Source organism: Corvus brachyrhynchos, unplaced genomic scaffold (genome assembly GCF_000691975.1).
Source record: "Corvus brachyrhynchos isolate BGI_N302 unplaced genomic scaffold, ASM69197v1 scaffold69, whole genome shotgun sequence".
In the NCBI taxonomy this organism is placed as follows: Eukaryota; Metazoa; Chordata; class Aves; order Passeriformes; family Corvidae; genus Corvus; species Corvus brachyrhynchos.
This window is the reverse complement of record NW_008240228.1, coordinates 5,443,462-5,462,689: the sequence shown is the minus strand read 5'-3', so window position 1 is coordinate 5,462,689 and position 19,228 is coordinate 5,443,462. Positions and strand designations below refer to the sequence as shown.

Here is a 19,228-nt window from a genome sequence, read left to right as displayed (position 1 = left end):
ACCATTTGGGTTTCCAGCCTGCTTTACTAGAGACACTCACCACAAGTGCATGTTGTTGTTGAGTTTAGTTCTCAGCGGGTTCACTGCTGCAAACAACAGACAGGAATCATGGCATCACCCCAGTGAACCTCCCAGGTTTCAGGTAGGGATTGGATGGGAGATCTGAGTCCAGATGAGAGACAAGTGGAATTTGCTGCCTTACCGTGATCTGCTCCAAGGAAATAACACTCTGGAAGCATGTTTGGATGGCGAGGATCTACCTCTACGTTCACTGAGACATTGTTCCCTGCAAGGAGAAAGCAAGGCCATGGGGAAGCTTTGCAGTCAAGGACTTGGAAAAGGAACCATTTTTAAAAGCAGTTTTAAATTGGCTAATTCTGGCTGGGTTTCAGTAGGATAAATAATAACAAAGTTTGGAGGTATCCAAATGATTGTACAAAGTATCAGTATATATTAAATATTTACATTTCCACAGACTGTAATTAAAAATAGCAACTGATTAAAAAAACCTGCCAGACTTGCATTTCTTTTAGACTTGTCTTAAGGTTAACACTTATTCAGAAATAAACCTAATCAACTCAAGCTAGATGACAAAATCCATCCAAAATCTTGGTGAAACTTTAAAGGTAGTAGACATGTAGCTTACTAATTCATCTTTATAGTCAAAGAGAGAAGCCCAAACCCAATACTAAGCAGCAGAAGTCAGTCCCCTCCCCAGCAAACTGCAGGCCTGAGATGACAATGCTGTATTTTTGAAACAGCAAACATTTGGTTTTGCAAGACACCCCACCATCCCTGGAAGGGCTCAGTTCCTCAGGGGGAAGCAGCTCAGTGGTGCTCTGGATCCAGCTCCAAGAGCTCACAGCAAAGTCTCTTCTGAACAAGCCCAGGCGAAGCCCAACCTTTTCTGTAGCTAAAGCTTGTGTTAGGCTTTCCCTCCTGGAAGAGGTGGGAATGAATGAAATCAAAGTTCAGTGGTAGCTGAAGGTCCTCTGTGCCCGACAACAAAGGGCTCAAAGCCCTATCCTGCCTCTGCTCAGCTGCTCCAAGGCTCATTGGGAGGCTTTTCTTCCCTTTTCCTTGGCCTGTGACAAAGGGCAGCAGGACCAGGACAAAGCCCTCCTGACAGCACACAAAGTGGTGTCTGACCCACCTCATTCCAGCCACTTGCTGAACTTTTCCTGTCCTTCCCTCCACTCCCATGGAGCAGCTCCCCTCCAGCTCCTTCCTCCCTTTCTCCTTCCCTCCCTCCCTCCACAGCTGTCATGGACAACGTGGGTTCACTCTGTGTGCTCACATTTCTACAATTTGCTATTGGTGATGTGGACTTCAGCTAAAAATCAGCACATTTCTGACAAAGATAACATCCCCCCACCATTTCCAGCTTCTGACAGTGGCAATTCCAACTTCTTATCTTATACATACCATTACAAAATTCCTTATCCTATGTATATTAAGACCTTAAAATGCCAGACATGAGCATATAAACTGAGGTACATTTTCAGGTGGTTAACAGGGAGGCCTCATTTCCTCTCTTTTATTTCTTTGTCCTTCCCACTTGCCTTCTTTAACCCCCTCTTCTCCCTTTGGACTGCACTGTAATATTCCTTCCCCTCCAGGATAGGATGAATCTAAAGTTTAAAAATCTGGATTTTGTGACTGAGGTAAGGGCTTCACCTAAGCTGATTTTTTACAAATACTGATTTTTCCAGTTACCATGCAAGTGCTCAGCTGTTGACAGTTCCATGTTCATAATTTACAAACACACAAGGTTTTCCTGCAGAAATTTTCATCTATCTGACACCAGAAAGTTGTAATGAATTTCCCAAACAGGATCAGTACTCTGTGGAAAGTTATTTTTTTACAACACGAAAGAAGAGTTGTGTCTTTAAGTGCTGCCTTTCCTTTCCCAAACTCAAAGAAGCATCATCTGATGAGACAAGGAAAACAAAACAGCTCCTGGAGTTTTACTTCTCAAATCCACTGTATCCCTTTACAAGTTTTCCTACCTATTGCAATTCTTCTGGTTGTAGCACTCCGTGTGGGGTTTTCTGGCTCAAGCACCCATGTCTTCCCATCAATTTCATCCAGGGCATCCCAGAATTCCTTCAGCGACTCCAGTGCTGCCAGGAACTGATTGTAAATGTCTATTAAGGAGTTCTAAAAAGAAGAAGTTTAAACAGATTATATAAGAGTTTCCACCAATGGCCCAAGAGAATAATTAAAAAACAATTTTTCATTTAAGGAGTGTTAAAATCCATGTGTGTGTCCCAGTGTATCATGATAGCAAAAACCATGGAATAGCACCTAACATCATCATCATTATCTCAAAATTAAGCAGTACAAAAACAGGTGCTTAAGATCAGTGTTCAAGCCCTGTAAATAAGGCAAGAGAAGGAGAAACCATCTAATAAGCAGAGGATTACACGTGGGGGATTTCAATATTTGAGAGTGGATTACACAGAATCAGAAATATCTTTCATTGGACAGGACAATATACAGGACAGCAATGCAAAAGAAATCTTTTGAAATCATCAGTGGGCAAAAAGAAGTCACTATTTCCCCAGGAAAAGACTTCTGCAAGAGGAGAAAACACTTGGTGGTCAAGTGAACTCTTTGCAGGTGCAGATGCCCAGAGAGGGACAGATTTCGGATCTCCTGAGGTCCAAAAGAAGAAGCAAATTAAATGTTCTGTTCTCAGACAGGTATTCTTCTATGAATTAAACAAAATACAGAAGGAATAGTTTCCTTTAATCCACAGTAATTATATTCTTCCTTTCTCACCTGGACAAAGAGCAACAAATTATCTGAGCATTCTCAGATGAAGAAATAGAATTTTTCTATGTAATCACTTTTTATATTTTGTGCATGTGTATTTTAGGAAGAAACGGCGTAGCTTGGAAATAAAATGCTACATTTTTTCCTGCTGTTGTTAAATTATATTAAAGTAGGAAAGCACCTAAGCAGAGAAGTGTGAATTCTGCCAATCTCAAAATGTAACGCTTATTATCTTTAAAAGCATTTTGTTACTTTTATAATACCTGAAGTGATATAATAGTGTCAGTCACTTAACCACATCTTAGAGTATAGTATCTTCATCTTAAGTACTATTATTTCCAGTATTTTAATAATTTTCACACGGTCCTGAAATGTGATCTTTTGTGCTCTGATGACACTTAAATTAATAGCATAATTTTCTGGTACTTGCAACAGTTGCTTTCCATTTTGATTTTTTTACATTTTTCTGTATCACATACAGATAAATCCTCTAATAATCATTTTTATCTTTATCTTCTGGGAATTCAAAGGGTTTCACTAGAAAAAAGAAACATCAAGGGATTATAACCCACAGATAAGTTTTAAAATCCAATTAATTTTAATACTAATTGTAATTTTTCAATGATGTTCCTTAAAAAGGTAGTTAAATCTTTTTTTTTATACACTGTTCATTTGATCTTATTTGCATGCTTCACTGATGTTGCCAGCTGTCTCCTGCTATATACATAAATGCATCTATAGCGATTTAAATACATCACCTGCTTGTCATGCAAACCATGAAAACTTCAAGATGCCTTTTTATTAGATTGACCAACTAATTTTTGGTCACTGCCCAGCACTTTTAGAACAGCCTGAGATCACACTTTTCTTTGGTCTAAATCAGACCAAGACCATTGTTGATTATGTCAAACAGCACAAACTCTTTTTCATGGTTCCCCTTGCACAAAGGAGTTAGAATTTGTGTGAAATATGTCAAAAGTCTTTGGAAATTAAGAATTTCATCTTTCAGACTATCAGTGCTGCTCACCCCAACTCTAAAAGCACTCACAAAGCCAAACTGGTTCCTCCATCCTCTAGAAACACACTGGCTCTGATGGGTCCCCAGAAACGGTGGCCCCGATGTCAACTCTGTGTTAACAGACTCCATGGATCCCTCATCCATTTACACCACTGGCTTTGTCCCAGGAAAATCAGATACTCTGGACCTCCCTGTCTCCAAGGGGAACACGCCTTCTCTTCTGCCAGGGAAGGCTCATGTGGTTTCTCAACCTTTTTATTTCCATTTCTATCCTCTGCACTCTCATCTCCACCTCATCATCAGGACCTCCTCCTCATGCCAATACCTTTCTTCCTTCAATTCAAACATTCTCCCAAGTCCAGCCTTATTGCCCATACACCATTTCCTCCAATCAAAGGAATAAGAAGGAATGGGAAAAAATGTCACTCTACTCTTGATTCTTATTTCTAGAGCCACAGAGGCCGGGAAGAATAAAGAGAAAATCTCAAGCCTGTGCCTGCCAAAAGACCAATGAAGCCTTTCAGGAACTTCTAAGAAGTGCTGTAACCTATATGGCTGTTCTGCCAAATTTCAAGCATCTGCTCCAAATCCTGGATGAACTAAATAGTGATCAAATGGCAGTAAACATTCTAATTAAGGTAAATACAGAAAAATTTACTGCAAATCATTTTTCAAACCAAGATAAAAATAAAATCTTTATTCTGAGATTTTTTGGCTAAAATTCTTCCTAACACAAAATTTGCTTATCCAAAATTAAAACACCTGCAAAGCCCCCAGCAGGAAAGGTGAAATAGCCTAAACTAGAGATGCCATTACCTTCTTGCCCTTCATGAATTCATAAATAAAATACAATTTAATAAAGCAAACACTCATCAAACAGAAAAGGGGTCACCTAAAGAATTTATGATTCCTTAGATTTGTTTGGAAACAGTTTCTCATCAGCAGTAGTTTAACGATTCCCCTCTCCTTAATAGAAATTAAGCCAAGACACAAGACTGAAATCTTTATAAAGTGTCTTGCCAACCATCTCCATTTTCTGTATTTACAGCTGGTGTCTGTGAAGTTCCTTTGCCAAGAAAGAAGCACAATTACGATGCTTTTTATTGTGTTTTCATCTAAATAACTGAAAAATAATCTCATTCCCACCACTCCACCTTCTGCACCTTGCATTCCTGTTTCCTTGCCGGCTGCTGCACGACCTCATTAGTCATTAATTTCCACTCTCATGACCTTCATGTAGCCAGCCAGGTGGGCAGTGGTCAGTATGGAAACCTTACCCTGACGTGAGACACACTGATTCTGCAGAACTGCACTTACAGCGTGTGCTAAAATTGGAGACAGCACATTTATCTGGTTCTTTAGAAAAAGGCTATAACAGAAATAAGTAGATGTTCTTGCACTTGTCATTGAGAAGCACTCTGCATTTATTTGGCACTTAGAACAGGAGCAGCAGCAGCAGCATTGCCCTTGGTGCTGATTTCTTACTACTCTAAAACGTCTCCTCTGAGCCAGAATCCACTGGCTGTTGCTGCTCATGCTGTGAGACACCTGCACTGGCTACTGGGCTTGTCATGACGCACAAAACCCCACCATCTTCAGCTTGACATTGTGCAAGTTATAATTACTCATCCAAATGAATATGTCAGAGCAGCAGCAGCAGACCTCTCATCAGAGCAAAAGAAAAATACATCAAAACATTATCAACCCAGCAGGAAGACAGGGACCATAAGGAAAATTACCCATTTTTAATATGGATGCCATAAAGCCGTGTCTATTATTATACGGAAGGGAAAAAAAAAAAAAAAAAAGAAGAAGGAAAAAAAACCCAACAACCCCTCAAGTTAAATACATGACAACTCTCTGTCTCTCTCTGGGTATGTTAAAAGGAAAAGAAAAAAAAAAAAAAAAAAGAAGAAGGAAAAAAAACCCAACAACCCCTCAAGTTTAAAATCCATGAGCCTGAAATAGGCAGCAGCACACACGGGGTGGGAAAGAAAAATCAATTACCTGCAATCTATTTATGTTTTCTCTCATAGGAGTTTATATTCTAATGGTGCCATTGCACCAATTTAGTTAAGCCTTGTCAATTTATACTTTAAAGAGGTAATATTAAAAGTTTAAGACCAATTGGTACCAAAACATCATGTTGTTTCACTAGAGAAGAGGTCTAGCATGCTCTTTTTCCCTTTTAGGAACCAAAATTTTCATGCACTTGAGTACCTGCTGAATTCTGCTACCAGTGGTGCTGCAGCATTATTTAAGTTTAATCCATATTTTATCACGGTGTGAGGGCTGCTCGCCGCAGTGATTTCCACGCATTTGGAAAATAAACACAATTTACACAATTACCAAAGCCATTTGTCCCCACAAGTGTTGGGTTCATGTCACCCACACACACAAGGTCAATTTGCAAAAGCTACTGTATGGCTAAAGCATTTCTGTCTGCTGGTATTTGGTTCAGGATTAGAGCAGGCTCTCTGCAGCTGGAGTTAGTGTCTCACGATTTCAAAAGCGGCTCTTCAGTTACACACAAACACCTTTTGTTCATGTTTTCAAACAGGCCCCAGGTAATTCTAACTGTAAAAAGATTTTAAGCATCAGAGTGTTGTATTTTTAACAGTGGATTTTTCCTTGGATGTAGTGCCAATATCAGTATATCCACCCCCATTTTTAACTTGTTGAAGGCTGCTCCATGTCTTGTTTTTCCAGAACATTTTATTAAAACACAAGTCCATCTTTAAAATTACTATCAGTAAACACAGAGAAGCAGTCACTGTCAGGGATGTTTGAAATGTTGTTAATTTGAGGCAACAAAAATTGCAAGGCTGTAAAACTAATAAAACACTGTTGAAAGTATGTATTAAGTTTGAGGTTGGAAACAGCACTTGAAATCCCGGCCAGAGTGTAGGGACTCCAGCAGAATTTAAGGGAAAAACATTTATTTAAACTGTTCCAAACCACACCAGAAAATCAAAACCTAAAAATTACATAAATAAATACATTTTTCATTTGCAGTGGTTGATTCTTGCAGTTATTCCCTCTCAATATTAGAGTATCTGAGGTGACACACAGAACCTTGAGCTCTGCAGAAAAATTATATGCCCAGCTTAAACTCATCCTGCTGCAACCTCCCAGCCACGTTCCTTATGTAAATTTAGTATTTATTGCTGGGTAGAAACCTTTATGAGAGAAATACCAAGACGCAATCATTTATGCAAAATCTATTTTCCTGATTCAAAAGAAATTAAATATCAATTATTTGCTACATATACTTCAAATTACCTTGTATCTAAGTGGTCATATTTAAATTCATTTTAAAAAGCACACATGCTGTATTCAGGAAGAAAGGTATATGAAATAATGTGAGAGACCAACAAGAGACAACGTGGTTCTTTATAGTAGCAGTATCAGTTAAACTAAGAAATCTGAATTTCATTAAATACTTTCCTGTATGGATTATAACTGGAAAAGTTTTATTAAGTTATGAATACTCTATAGGATAAGAAACTGGGGGAAACTCTATAGGATAACCAACTCCTTTTTTCAGTGTCTGTCAACTTGAAAGGGTGTTTCTTTTCTAGAAGACAATAATTTTTTATACATTTCGTTTCATTTTCACTTTTCCACCATAACTCCTAGAGAATTTTCAGTCATGTAAACAACTTCGAAAAAACTCAACCAGTACAAGCACAGCATGCAAGGAACATCTCATGGCAAGGAAGATATTTAAGGTACTATAATAAGGAATATGGAGTTCAGTGTTATTACATTTTCATGAGCACATACAGAAATAAAATGCACACAGGGAGAAAAGCTGGAGTTAAAAAGCAAACCAAACCCCTTGTTTCCACCCCTCCACTGCATATGTATTTTTTATTAAAAAAAGCTGCCTAGTCCAGCAGTTACCTGTGGCATCCAGGAAACAGCAAAAGGAACAGGAAAATCCACAAGGCAATCTGGTGGTTCTGTAGGATACTGAGGGAGGGAAAGGAAATACAGTTTTTCTGGGTTTTTTTTCTTAGTGATTTAAAGTCAGACTGATACTCAGCTGCCAAATTTGATAACAAAATATGAGCACTTCAAGCATCTTGAGAACTTGGCTCTGAGAGGAAACAGTATGTAAAGCATTTTCAGGAATAGTTATGAGTGTTAATTATCATTTAAAGAAGAAAGCTACATGTAAATGTTTTCTATATCAGTATTTAGTAAAGGCAGGAGAATCACAATTTTCTGTGTTCAGTGGTCACAGAGGCACATTAAAGAAACCTTAAGACACAAAGCATGAAATATTTTTTAAAAATTTCTCCTCAATTACACATACTGGATAGCAAAGTTTAAAAATCAAACAACCCTTCCATGAGTCAAGAGCTACTTTTCATTTAAGTGAAACTATTTGTTTTGATTGGCAACATTTTGTGCTTTGAAACTGAAAGTAATCTAGAGTACAGAACTATTTAGAAAGAGATGAGTGAACATAGACCCAAAATTAAAACAAACCCTCATTCCAAATTAAGAGACATCAATAAGAAAAATTTTTAAAAGGGCTGTATTAAAAAAAAATGAAGCTATAAAAGGTTTTCTAACTCCATGACACCTTCAGTTATTACAGTTACAATCAAAAGTGTATGTCAGAAATCATCCTATTATTCTTGAGGACCATTTAAGCAATTATTAAATACAACATTTATGTTGGTTTTCTGAGCATGCAGCTAACTTTATCTAGAGAAAGCATTTTCATACCCCTTGCCAGATCATTCAGATAATTACCAAAGTGTCTTAATTACTACACAACAGGCAAATCCTTGCAGTGGCCTATTTGAAACCTTGGGGTCTGAAATGCTCCTGCACTGATCTCAATCAAAGAAACAGCATAACGAAAATAAACACACTTTTATTAAAGCAGGTTATCAAAAGAAATGCCTTCCCAAAAAATACTTCAGCAAAGTCTTTCCAAACAGAGTGGCTGTGTGTATGAAGGCAAATCAAATCCCCATGTCACCAAAACAATGTTTCACACACAAATTTTGTCTGGCAAGTTTAAATGCCAGACATGGCTTAAAAAGGACAAGCAATTGATCCTTCATCATAACAAACAGTTGAAAACAAAATGAAAAAAAAGAAAAAAAGATGATTACTTTTTAAATCAGACAAGACTGATAATCTCATCTTTTAATTTTGTACATCCTTTGTTGTTAGATGGTGCTTTCTTCTGCTATGAGGAATATTCAGCTATTTTATTGCTTTAAGAAAACCACACAAGTTTGTACAAGGACAGAAAATTGGAATCTCCATTCCCTCAGGACAATGCAAAGTTAAGGCTGAACAGAACCAGCCAATGCACAAGCGTCATTGTTTGACCATGGGAGCTGCTTGGGAAAAATGAATATTGCACTGTAATTTTTTCTGCATTTTTATACTTTCAAACAGTTAAAATGCTTTACTGCTGTTGTCCTAAGAGCAAGAAAACCTTAGGGCAACAGGCTGCACGTAATTTCTGGTGTCACACAAAGTATTGTATTTATCCCTTATAAACAACACAACCTGGTTCCTCTCCTTGCACATTAAATAGACCATAATTGTACTTCCTGATGGATTTTTTCCATCAGTGTATTTAATAATGGACTGACTAGCAAATTAATTATGCACTCATTACTCGCTGCACATAGAACAGTTTTACTCTTTTTAAAATCCACTTGAGCAACTCATTCCCAAACAGTATTCTTCCCCTCCTTTTCCCCCTCAAAGGTAAAGCTTGTTCATGTTATGTAAGACTAGAAAGCTCCTGGTTTCTAAAGGAATATAGGATGCCTGTGAAGGTGGGATTTAATCTTACAATACTGTGCCAACGCCTCATGCTTTCAAGATTATAACTCCAAATGATGGACCACAGATAGTCCCAAACAACAACACTCAGACACTTTTAGATCCCTTTCTCCCCCGACTGATTTTCTGAAGACAACAGTTATTGCCATGCAATTGTCATCACACAGCCTGGATATTCACAGTCTCTGATGAGAGATTTATGCCTTGAAATGAGACATTCTATGAAGAAACATTGCAATTTGAGTTCAGTGATAAGTACCAGGAAGAATTAAAATTTTTCTGTTTCTGCAAATGCCATGGGTTTGATTTGCAAGTACTGTCAAAATTAGACATTTATTTAGACTAAAAAGAAATAATTTTTCTGACTGACTTCAGTTTTTCATAAATCTCTACATCTCTGACTTTAACAGTAAGACTTGTTAATAACCAACCCAACATCCTCTAATTCTTGTTCTATGCACAGTCTCTGGATGGAGTGATAATGAAGGAAAGTCTCCCAGATGGCTTTGTCTGTAATCCAGTAAAATGAGTGCAATATCAAAGTGTTTTTCATGTGGTGCAGAGTTGCATCTTACAGATAACCATAATCCAGTATTAATTTTAAATATAGTTAGTCTGAAAACTCTCCAAAAAATTTTTTTAACTGCCCTATTACCTTGCAGAACAGACGTAGCAGCAAACAAAACAACACTCTAAAATCCTAACGAATTAAGAAAATTTGATTTATTTCAAGGAAGCCTCAAGGTATTTTGTCCCACATCAATTTACCTTTGCATTTAACTTGAGAGTGATGAGATGCTGTCGACCACACGAGTCTTCAGCTTTTAACCTGACTGTGGTCAGCCCAGTGTCCACATAGGCCACTCTGGAAGAGAAAAGAAAACTCTTAGAGCCCTGCAAGAAGTGCAGATTGAAAGGTTTGCAATACTCTGATTAGTCTGTTACAAATATTAATCAGAGGAAGTCCTATATGCCAAGCATTTCTGCTGCTCCAGATTTACTGCTGTTAATACACCAGCCTAGTGCTTAATGCAGTCATATATCTCTGGGTTATTTACAACGTGTGTCAGGGCTCACGCTGTGGTCAGTGAGCACCGTGTTGCAGTTTTCCATCACTGGAACCTTTGACACACACAGCATGTTCCTGTCAGCCTCTACTTATGTACACATTAAACTTCCTGTCAAATCTTTGATCCATTTCTGCACTTTCTTACTCTATGAGACTTTTATGCTCTTGATTTGCTTTTCTCTTCAATGAAGTTCTCTTTTATTATCAATACTATTATTGTGGGAAATTCAGTGCATATTGGTTCATATTCTGAAATTGATTTTCTGCAGAAAATAGTACCCAAACAGGTACAAAATGAGTTATTTATGATGATTTGCCTCCATTTCATGACAGTTTTACACCGTATTCATGCACCTGAGCAAGCAGAAAGCACATACTAAATGTGAATAAGTTTTAAAACTTCTGACATAATCACTGACTCTTAGCTTAAGATGGCACCGGTGCATGCCTCCCACCACAATGAAGATGGATACAATTGTAAAATATACTGCTCTCTAAAGATGGATTTTGCTTAGTAGCTTCAACAATCGCCAAAAAGGTTCAAACTTCCCCATATATTTACCAGTAAACTGGGCATGTGGATATTTTGGCATTTTTACTATGTCATTCCTGTGTAAAGATAAAAAGCAGTCCAAGATAATTGCACGACTTATCACCCAGACTGATGGAAAGGCCTAACAGAGTTCAGAGAGAGCATCTGCTTGCTGGCCTAAGTAACATTTATTTTTTTAAACCATTACATACTAGAAAAAGTCACGTGGTTCTCTCAAGTGAAACTGGCAACAGAGTTTAGACGCTTTTGGAAGAAAAAGTAGATGTACACCAAAGGGTGGCACATCCCTAGGAAGGAAGTGAAAAAAAGAAAATTACCTACATAAATGAAATAGCCTCAATATGAGGGAACTGAAAAATACAGATAGGGGTAGTAAGAAGGGAGAGAGAGAGAGAGAGATTATTTCATGTTTAATGCTGATTAATGCAACATTAAAGAGACCTGCAGATTTCTGGGAGTATTTCTCCACAACAGCTGAAAGAAAGACAAGTCTTGATGAAAGTATAATTCAACTGAAGTCCATTAAACTTGATATACTCAGAAAGAATTAGAGCATTACTCCTCCACTTGGGGGAAAAAAAATCATTACTCCTGCTTTGCTCCAACTTTACCTCAAAAATGTGTCAGTTTTATAAAGGTGAGAAACTACCTCTATACTACCCCTCCATCTACTGCTTCCTGGGCTGGGGAATTCCTAGAGCAGCAGCTAAGGCACAGCATGGATACTGCAGTGAAACATGCAGCAGTGTCCACACCAAAGCACAACTGGTGCCTGCAGCACTATGCTGGGAGGTTCCATACCAAAGGAGAACAGAAAAACTAAAGGAATGCTGCCAAGGTGTCTGGGATCTTAAATTACCTGTTCTGACATTCACCTTGTTTGGACCACTTCAATCTTGATTTATAAGAAAAGTATGGATTATTTTAGTTTAAAATCACATATTTGTATAAACACATAAGGAATTGCAGGTGATATTTCACTTCTACAGACTTTTATTCCTCTGTAGGCTCCATCATTTTATCACCACAACAAAAAAATGGAATCAGCATAAAGATGGAAAGCCTTAGGAAAATCTCTAGCATGACACACAAATGACTGAGAGCACAGGCCCAGGCAGGATTCTCTGGAAATGGAGAAGGCAAGAGGAGAAGATACTTTCTATGAAAAAAATGGGAAAATATCAAGCAGAAGAGCTTTGAGATTTGAAAGACCACGGACTTAAGAGATACTGGCAGCCTTTATGAATCCTCATGAGGGTGATAAGAGTCCTACATGTGTTTTATAGATGATAATTTGCCTTCCCAAGACACTGTCACTGAATCAACCAGCTTGATTAAGGGATAGTATTAGAAGAGCCTTTCCTGTAACGTTACTCCTGCAGGTGTATCTCTCTTTCCCACCGACCCCAAACCTGCTAGAAACGAGTAAATCTGGGGTACACAACAAACAAGGGGTTTTCCTAAGAAAAATCCTGCTAAATAAAGCTGGAGGCTGCTCAAGGCGTGAGCAGTGATGGCTCCTCACTGCCAGCACCAAACCAAGGGAGTTCTGCCTTTCAGCATCATTGCAGGAGGTTCTTAACTGACATGCAAAGAAGCATCACCTACAACTCAAAATCAGTCTCAGTTAAGAGGCTTTCTTAGAGAGTCCCTTTAGTGTTAAAAGCACTCTAAAATCAGAGGTGTGACTCGCTAAGGGACTCCAAATTGCCTATCTAGGTTATTCTCCTTCCAAGTCAGAGTAAACCCGATGTGATTTTTCCTATGTGCAGCATAGTCCTTTGATTAATGAATGACTTCCCCAAACCTTTTTCAAGATCTTGGGGGTTTGGAGTTTTTTTGTTTGTTTTGTTTGGTTGGTGTTTTGTTTTTTATCCATTTTGGGAAAGCAAGCATAATTGGAAATTTGTTTCCCACGTGTTTAAGAAATTTTAACTAATATTCTGAGATGTGAGCCTGTGAAATTTAAATAGAGTATGGCCCAATTACATATTAACAATGGCAACCACTGACAAAAACTTCAGCTGGTTTCACAAGGGTGTTTTAAATCTTAAAATAAAAGTGGGCCTTCAAAGCAAATTCCCACTTAATGTTAATCACATGTTGTTCATATATATAGAAATCAGGTGGAAAACTCAAAACTGTTCTTACACCTAAGGCTTCTATATTTCATTTAACAAAATACACATTTGCTAAAGGTTTGGACTGAGAGTTTTCCAAATCTCCCCTCCACTCATGCATTTTTTTTTTTGGTAGATTTACTTTTCTGTGGACTAAATAATAAATTCCTGTAAGAAGATCCTTGTGCTGTAAAGAGCAGGTTCTTTAAAAATTATTATTCTAATTCTGAAAAAGTATGAAATGTTTTTTGAAAGCATAAAGGTACACAATGATCAACCATAATGTATAGGAATAGTCACAACCAGCTGTACAAAGCTTAGTATTGTATCACCTTTCAGCTCAGTTATTTGAGACAGAAAATATCCCTTCAGTTGACACAGGTTTGTTGGGTTCTTTTAATTTAAAAACAAAGCAAAATCAGTTTCTGAATAGGGTAAATGAACAGAACAAGTACATTTGATATGTTCAACTCACAAATACAAAAGAGGAACATATATTCTAAAGACGATGTTTGTTAAGAACTAAAATAATCATACTTATTCCAGCCCAGTATTTCTAGATCTCTGACAAGACAGGAGTAGTATTCTGGAGGCCGTGGTATGTGCAGGTCTTGTGTGTTCTTTAAAGCAATTTCCTGTTTAAAAGAACATTAAAAACATCGTTAAGAGCAATTTCAATATTTTTGCATCTATTTAGCCATGTGATTTTTTGCAATTCATTTGAAAATATTAAGCTTATGTAAAATTAACTGTACACTGCATTTGTTTTGTTATAGCCTCCAGCTAAAGCAGACAAAGAAGCTGTTTGGTAAATTACTTCAGATACTGGTAATGAAAACATCTGCAATTTAAAAAAACCCCACAGATGTTGACAACGGAGTCTTCAGATGCAAATATCAAATGTGCCTCTTTTTCAGCTAATAAATTTGAAGTCAAGCATCTTGACTGAAAGAACATTTCAAAAGAAGGTTCTATTAAGCCCACAGCTGTCTCCTGGGCTCCACTGCCACAAAGACAACACATCTATGAAATCTCCCATATTTTATATATATATAAACTTTATATAGCAATCAAAAAACAAAATCCATTTCTCAGTTGTAACATCACATGATCCCTTAGAGCAAGTTTTGGTACAGACACTCATCAAGCATGTAGTAATGTCTCAAAAAGAAGTTTTTATCAAGAAGTTAATGTTACTGTGAAAAGTAAGCCCAAACCATGTGTTTCAGTTGTGTTGTGCTACATGTTCTTTAAAAGTGCATTTAAGCTAAAATTACGCTTACAGAACACATAAATTTATGACATTTAGAATAAAAGTATTAATAATTTAAAATAAAATATAAATTTATGGGAAAATATAATCTATAATAAGACAAGTTTAACAATCATTTCTGCCCAGTTCTCCCACACCACCTTCTGTGTTTTCACTCTCTGCGCTAACTGAGGATCACTATTTTGCTATTTTGAATGAATTAGACACTTACTGCATTCTCATTTTCTGAGTGCCTGTGTATGTAGGCAAATAGATTGAAATAACTATTGTGCAATATTCCAAAACAGATATTCTTATTCAGGCCTATTCCAAGCATAGCAGAGCAGCAGTGTAATACCAGGAGGAACTTCTGCTGTTGTTCTGAAGAATACTTCCTGTGTTTTATTCCTAGAGTTAAGTAGGTTGGGTGAAGTATTCATCAGCAAGAATGCTCATAGAACAATGTCTTACTAAGAGATAAGAATTGCCAGTTTCAAGTTTTTTAAAGGGTTTGCTACTCTTCAACCCCAGACTTGAAAAACTTTTAAAAGAAGAATAAACAGCAGCCTCTGAACTGTTAGGGAAAAAAAAGCTTTCTGCATTTATTTGTCAAATTGTCAGACAGGTGAAAGCACCTTCAGCAATCCACTGACTCTGCAACCCTTTGCATGATTACAAGCCTGCTTTAGCGTCTGGACAATAACAGGAATTCCAAGAAAATCACTGTAAAGAGGATGGCTCTACGCTGAGATTCCTTGCTGGGATTTTAAATTTTTGCAGCACTCCAACTTCCGGAGAAACAGTCACTTAAAATCCTAAAGAATATTTATGCAGCTATTACATGAACAGCATACATTCAAAATCAGCTTTTCTTAAAAAACCCCAGCCATAAATCTATGGAACAGTAACCTGTAAAAAACGGAAAGTGAAACCCAAAGCTCTAAGAACATCCCATGTGCCACACATATATTCTGCCACTCACCAAAACAGTTTTCAGCTCCACCATAAAGCTGACAAGATCTGGGCAGCTGTGCAGCCTCTGGAGGAAAGACAGGATTAGTTAATCTTCTGTAACTCATAACTTCTGGTGGTTCAGTCCAAGTGTTTTTCTGGTATTGTATTGTCAAACCAAACATTAAAAAGACCAAGTGTATATACTTTTCAATTACAGAAGAGAACTGCCAGGAAACTTTACTGATAAGGAACCATCCCCTCGGTCACACCACATGACATCACTCATTTATATATTTATGAATCCAGTCCATGAGATACAGTGTCTCAACCAACACATGTGGCAAAGACCCCTCCTTAGAAACAAAGTATTCTAAGGCTGCTGTATCCTCACTCCAAAGCTTCCTTTGGATACTGAGATACAATTTAGATCCCAAGAAAGTTCAACTAAGTCTCTCAAGAATTTATGTGAATTCTCTTCTTTGCATTATGAACAACTTTTAAAAAAGTAAATATGCTAAAAGAAAAGGCAAAATCTGTTTCCAATTGAGAGAGTAAAGAAAAATTCCAGTAAAATGTCATCAGTCATTTATTAAAAATTGTTCTAGCCTGATCTCCAAAAAAAGAATAAAGGCTGAATAAAAATAATTATTTACTAAATTCTATCCATTTCTCATTATATTTACTTGTAAAACCTCAGGCATTTAAAAATAAATCTTGGCTACAATGAAAGGAGGGTTCTTTAACCCTTTAAGAACAGGTGTATGAGCACAAGCTTTTCAGAATCCTGAACAAAGACTTAAGAATGTTTAGTAACAATATTAAAATAAGTGGTTTTAAACTTGTATACCTGCTTTAAAATGTGCCGATATCCATGTAGGATCTTCTTCAGATGCCAGCTGCACTCTATCCTAGACAGTGTTTTGTACAAGTTTTAAATGCCCAGTACATGATTTTTAAAAGACAGCAGAAAGCCTTCTACAGCAAAAGCACAACAACTTTTCTTGGAAAAAAACAAAGGAAGGAAACAGTACTTCAAAACTTCTTTGAGTTCCATGTTCAAAGTTACTTAAAACTTCCAAATGTCACTATGCTGAAGCCCATTAAAAATTAAGCATTTACCTGCAAAAAGCCTGCTCTGTGCTGAAAACAACAACATAACTCTTGCGAGCAAGTGTGACTTCATAAAATTCACTAATATTTAAAAGTGATAACCTGAAAATGTCAAAGTTACCTGTAATGCAGTTTTAATTACCCAACCCAGAATGTAATAAAGCTATGGAATATCACATCTGCTCCCAGTTTGGGGTGGGCTGGCCTAGGCAGAATTATGGAACACAAAGTTAAAGGCTCATCCACGTATGTGGATTAGCCCCTTTCACCCCACTTCCCACAGATTGCTGGGATAAACACAGGAATAAGAAAAGAGCTTTCAAAGAAAAGTTGGGTAATACAAATTACTACACAGAAACAGCAAACAGAAAATGAAGTTAAAAAGCTCGGTTAACCATCAAGTACATAATTGCCTAAATTTACAACTTTGCACTGAATTTTCTGTTTCCCAAATGGTGACATATAAATGATCTATAAATTATATAAAAAATATAATATTTTCCCAAGTACATTGCTTCATATATATAAATACAACCAATTAATTACAACATGTTTCAAAGTTAATTAACAACAAAATATTTTGATATAGGCAATGCTTATTGTCAGCATTTATTAACACTGATGCTGTGCAATTTTGTTGCAAGGTTAAGCTAAAACCAGTGAGAATTAATTAGTAACACTGATATTGAAAAAAAAAACCCCAATAATTCATTTTCATATCCATTATTGCTTTTATCAAAACAAACTTTGCTACATCAGACTCAGAAATTGCTGTCATAAAACTCTCTTACCTTGCATTTTTCAGTTGAAAATCCACTGGTAGCAGTATCCTGATGTGGAAGTCTCTACCCTTGAAAAGAAGTATTTAGTTAATAGGCGAATCAGAAAATAAAAATATTAAGACACTTGTGGGAATGGTTCCCCATCAGATCGGCTACTAAGAAAGAAACTTTGTCTTTTCTGTCTTTCAGGAATATTATTCAGAATCTCTTTCCTTAGGGATAAAAAGCAGCATGAGTGACAGGTACAAATAATGTTGATCTTAATTCTGAAGTTGAAATACTCTTGACCTTTAATTCACAATATTCAGTAAAAACTCTTCCATACATCACATTTCATAAAGAAAACATAACATCTTTCAGGAGAAAAATAAACATTATCCAAATCTGGACAAGACTAAAACACATAATTTAATCCAAGTCATGCTACTGCACAAGAAAGTCTGTCTTTAACTCCAGTAGAAGTCAAAACAGACGCTTATCATCAAAGTAACTACACTAAAAAGAACCTTGGGCACTAATCCACAGCACATTTCAGCAGAGTTTTACCAACTGTAAACAAAAACAGTCCCAACTATATAAATTGATTTTTTTTCCTGTTAGTGCAATCCACATGGGGCAGCTTCAAAATCCCACCTACTTGTATTTTCAGTCCTTACTGAGGTCCTCCTTCTACTTTCTTATGAGATGATCAAAATAGAACTGAAATGAAGAAAGTCTGTGAAGCCGTGAAGCAAACGGGGCAGATAACTTATCTTAAAGCTTTTATTCCAGACCCCATCCCAGCTCAGCACACCTTGAAGTAGGCAGCACTGGTCCCCAGCACAAGCAAGGCATGGACATACTGGAGTTAGTCCAGGGAGGAGCTCTGAAGGTGATCAAGAGCTCAAAGCATCTCTCATGCCAGGAGAGTCTGAGGAAGCTGGGACTGTTTAGTCTAGAGAAAAGGATCAGGGAAGGACTAAAAAAAGTACAGCCCGATCTGACAGAAATACAGGAAATACCACCTAAACGGAATGAAAAAACCCCTCATTAATAGTGAAGGGGGGTCAGAGAATGGAACAGGCCATCTAAGAGGTTGCACACTCTCCATGCATGGAGATATTCACAACCCGATTGCAAATGGTCTAAAGCAACCTAGTCCCTTTCAATCTCAATGTCAACCACATTTTTGACAAAGCTAGTGGACACAGCCCATGTCTTTTGCCTTCTACTTAGCAGAATAAAGTTCCACGCTATTTCTAGATTAAAATACACCCGTTCAGAGCTCTATGTATGTGATATTTTAAAGAGCCACAGCTGCACAGTGTCAGCGATGGCAAAGCTGGGTTGGGAGCATCGCCTCAGGCACTGCTCTGCCCCCTGCACCGCGCCTTCCTCATCCCGAGGGACGATGCAGCCGCTTCAGCTGAAGCTTCACAACTAAATGGAAGGACACACCCACCATCAGTCATTTATGTCAACTTTTACCACAGGCCACGAACGCGGGCACATTCAACCTTGCCCCCAAACCACTTTTGCCAGCACAACTAACCCAGCCCAGAAGTTAGCAGGAAGCCATTCCTTGGGCAAACCCGCGGGACGGCGGCGGGATCCCTCAGAGCAGCGAAACGGCATTCCCTAATTCACATTCCCGGTGGCTGAGTCAGGAACCCCGGCAAGGCGGGAAGCGCTTCCCCCTCAGACCCAGCCGCGGCACAGCGGGAAGCGGGCCCTCCCCAGACACTGCAGGGCGGGAAGCATCCCCCCCCCTCCGCCTCGGACTCAGGTAC

General features: G+C 37.8%; 1 protein-coding gene across 1 annotated transcript in view; it reads right to left on the bottom strand.

Moving 5' to 3' along the window:
* FANCL (Fanconi anemia complementation group L) overlaps positions 1-19,228 on the bottom strand; it is a 68,205-nt gene that overhangs the window by 2,449 nt on the left and 46,528 nt on the right. The window contains exons 2-10 of the mRNA XM_017745227.1: positions 17,469-17,527; positions 16,415-16,475; positions 15,596-15,652; positions 13,899-13,996; positions 10,388-10,484; positions 7,703-7,771; positions 2,010-2,160; positions 203-286; positions 40-86 (exon numbers count right to left, since the gene is read on the bottom strand). Coding sequence (XP_017600716.1) covers positions 40-86; positions 203-286; positions 2,010-2,160; positions 7,703-7,771; positions 10,388-10,484; positions 13,899-13,996; positions 15,596-15,652; positions 16,415-16,475; positions 17,469-17,527 — 723 coding nt within the window. The remainder of the gene's footprint in view (positions 1-39; positions 87-202; positions 287-2,009; positions 2,161-7,702; positions 7,772-10,387; positions 10,485-13,898; positions 13,997-15,595; positions 15,653-16,414; positions 16,476-17,468; positions 17,528-19,228) is intronic.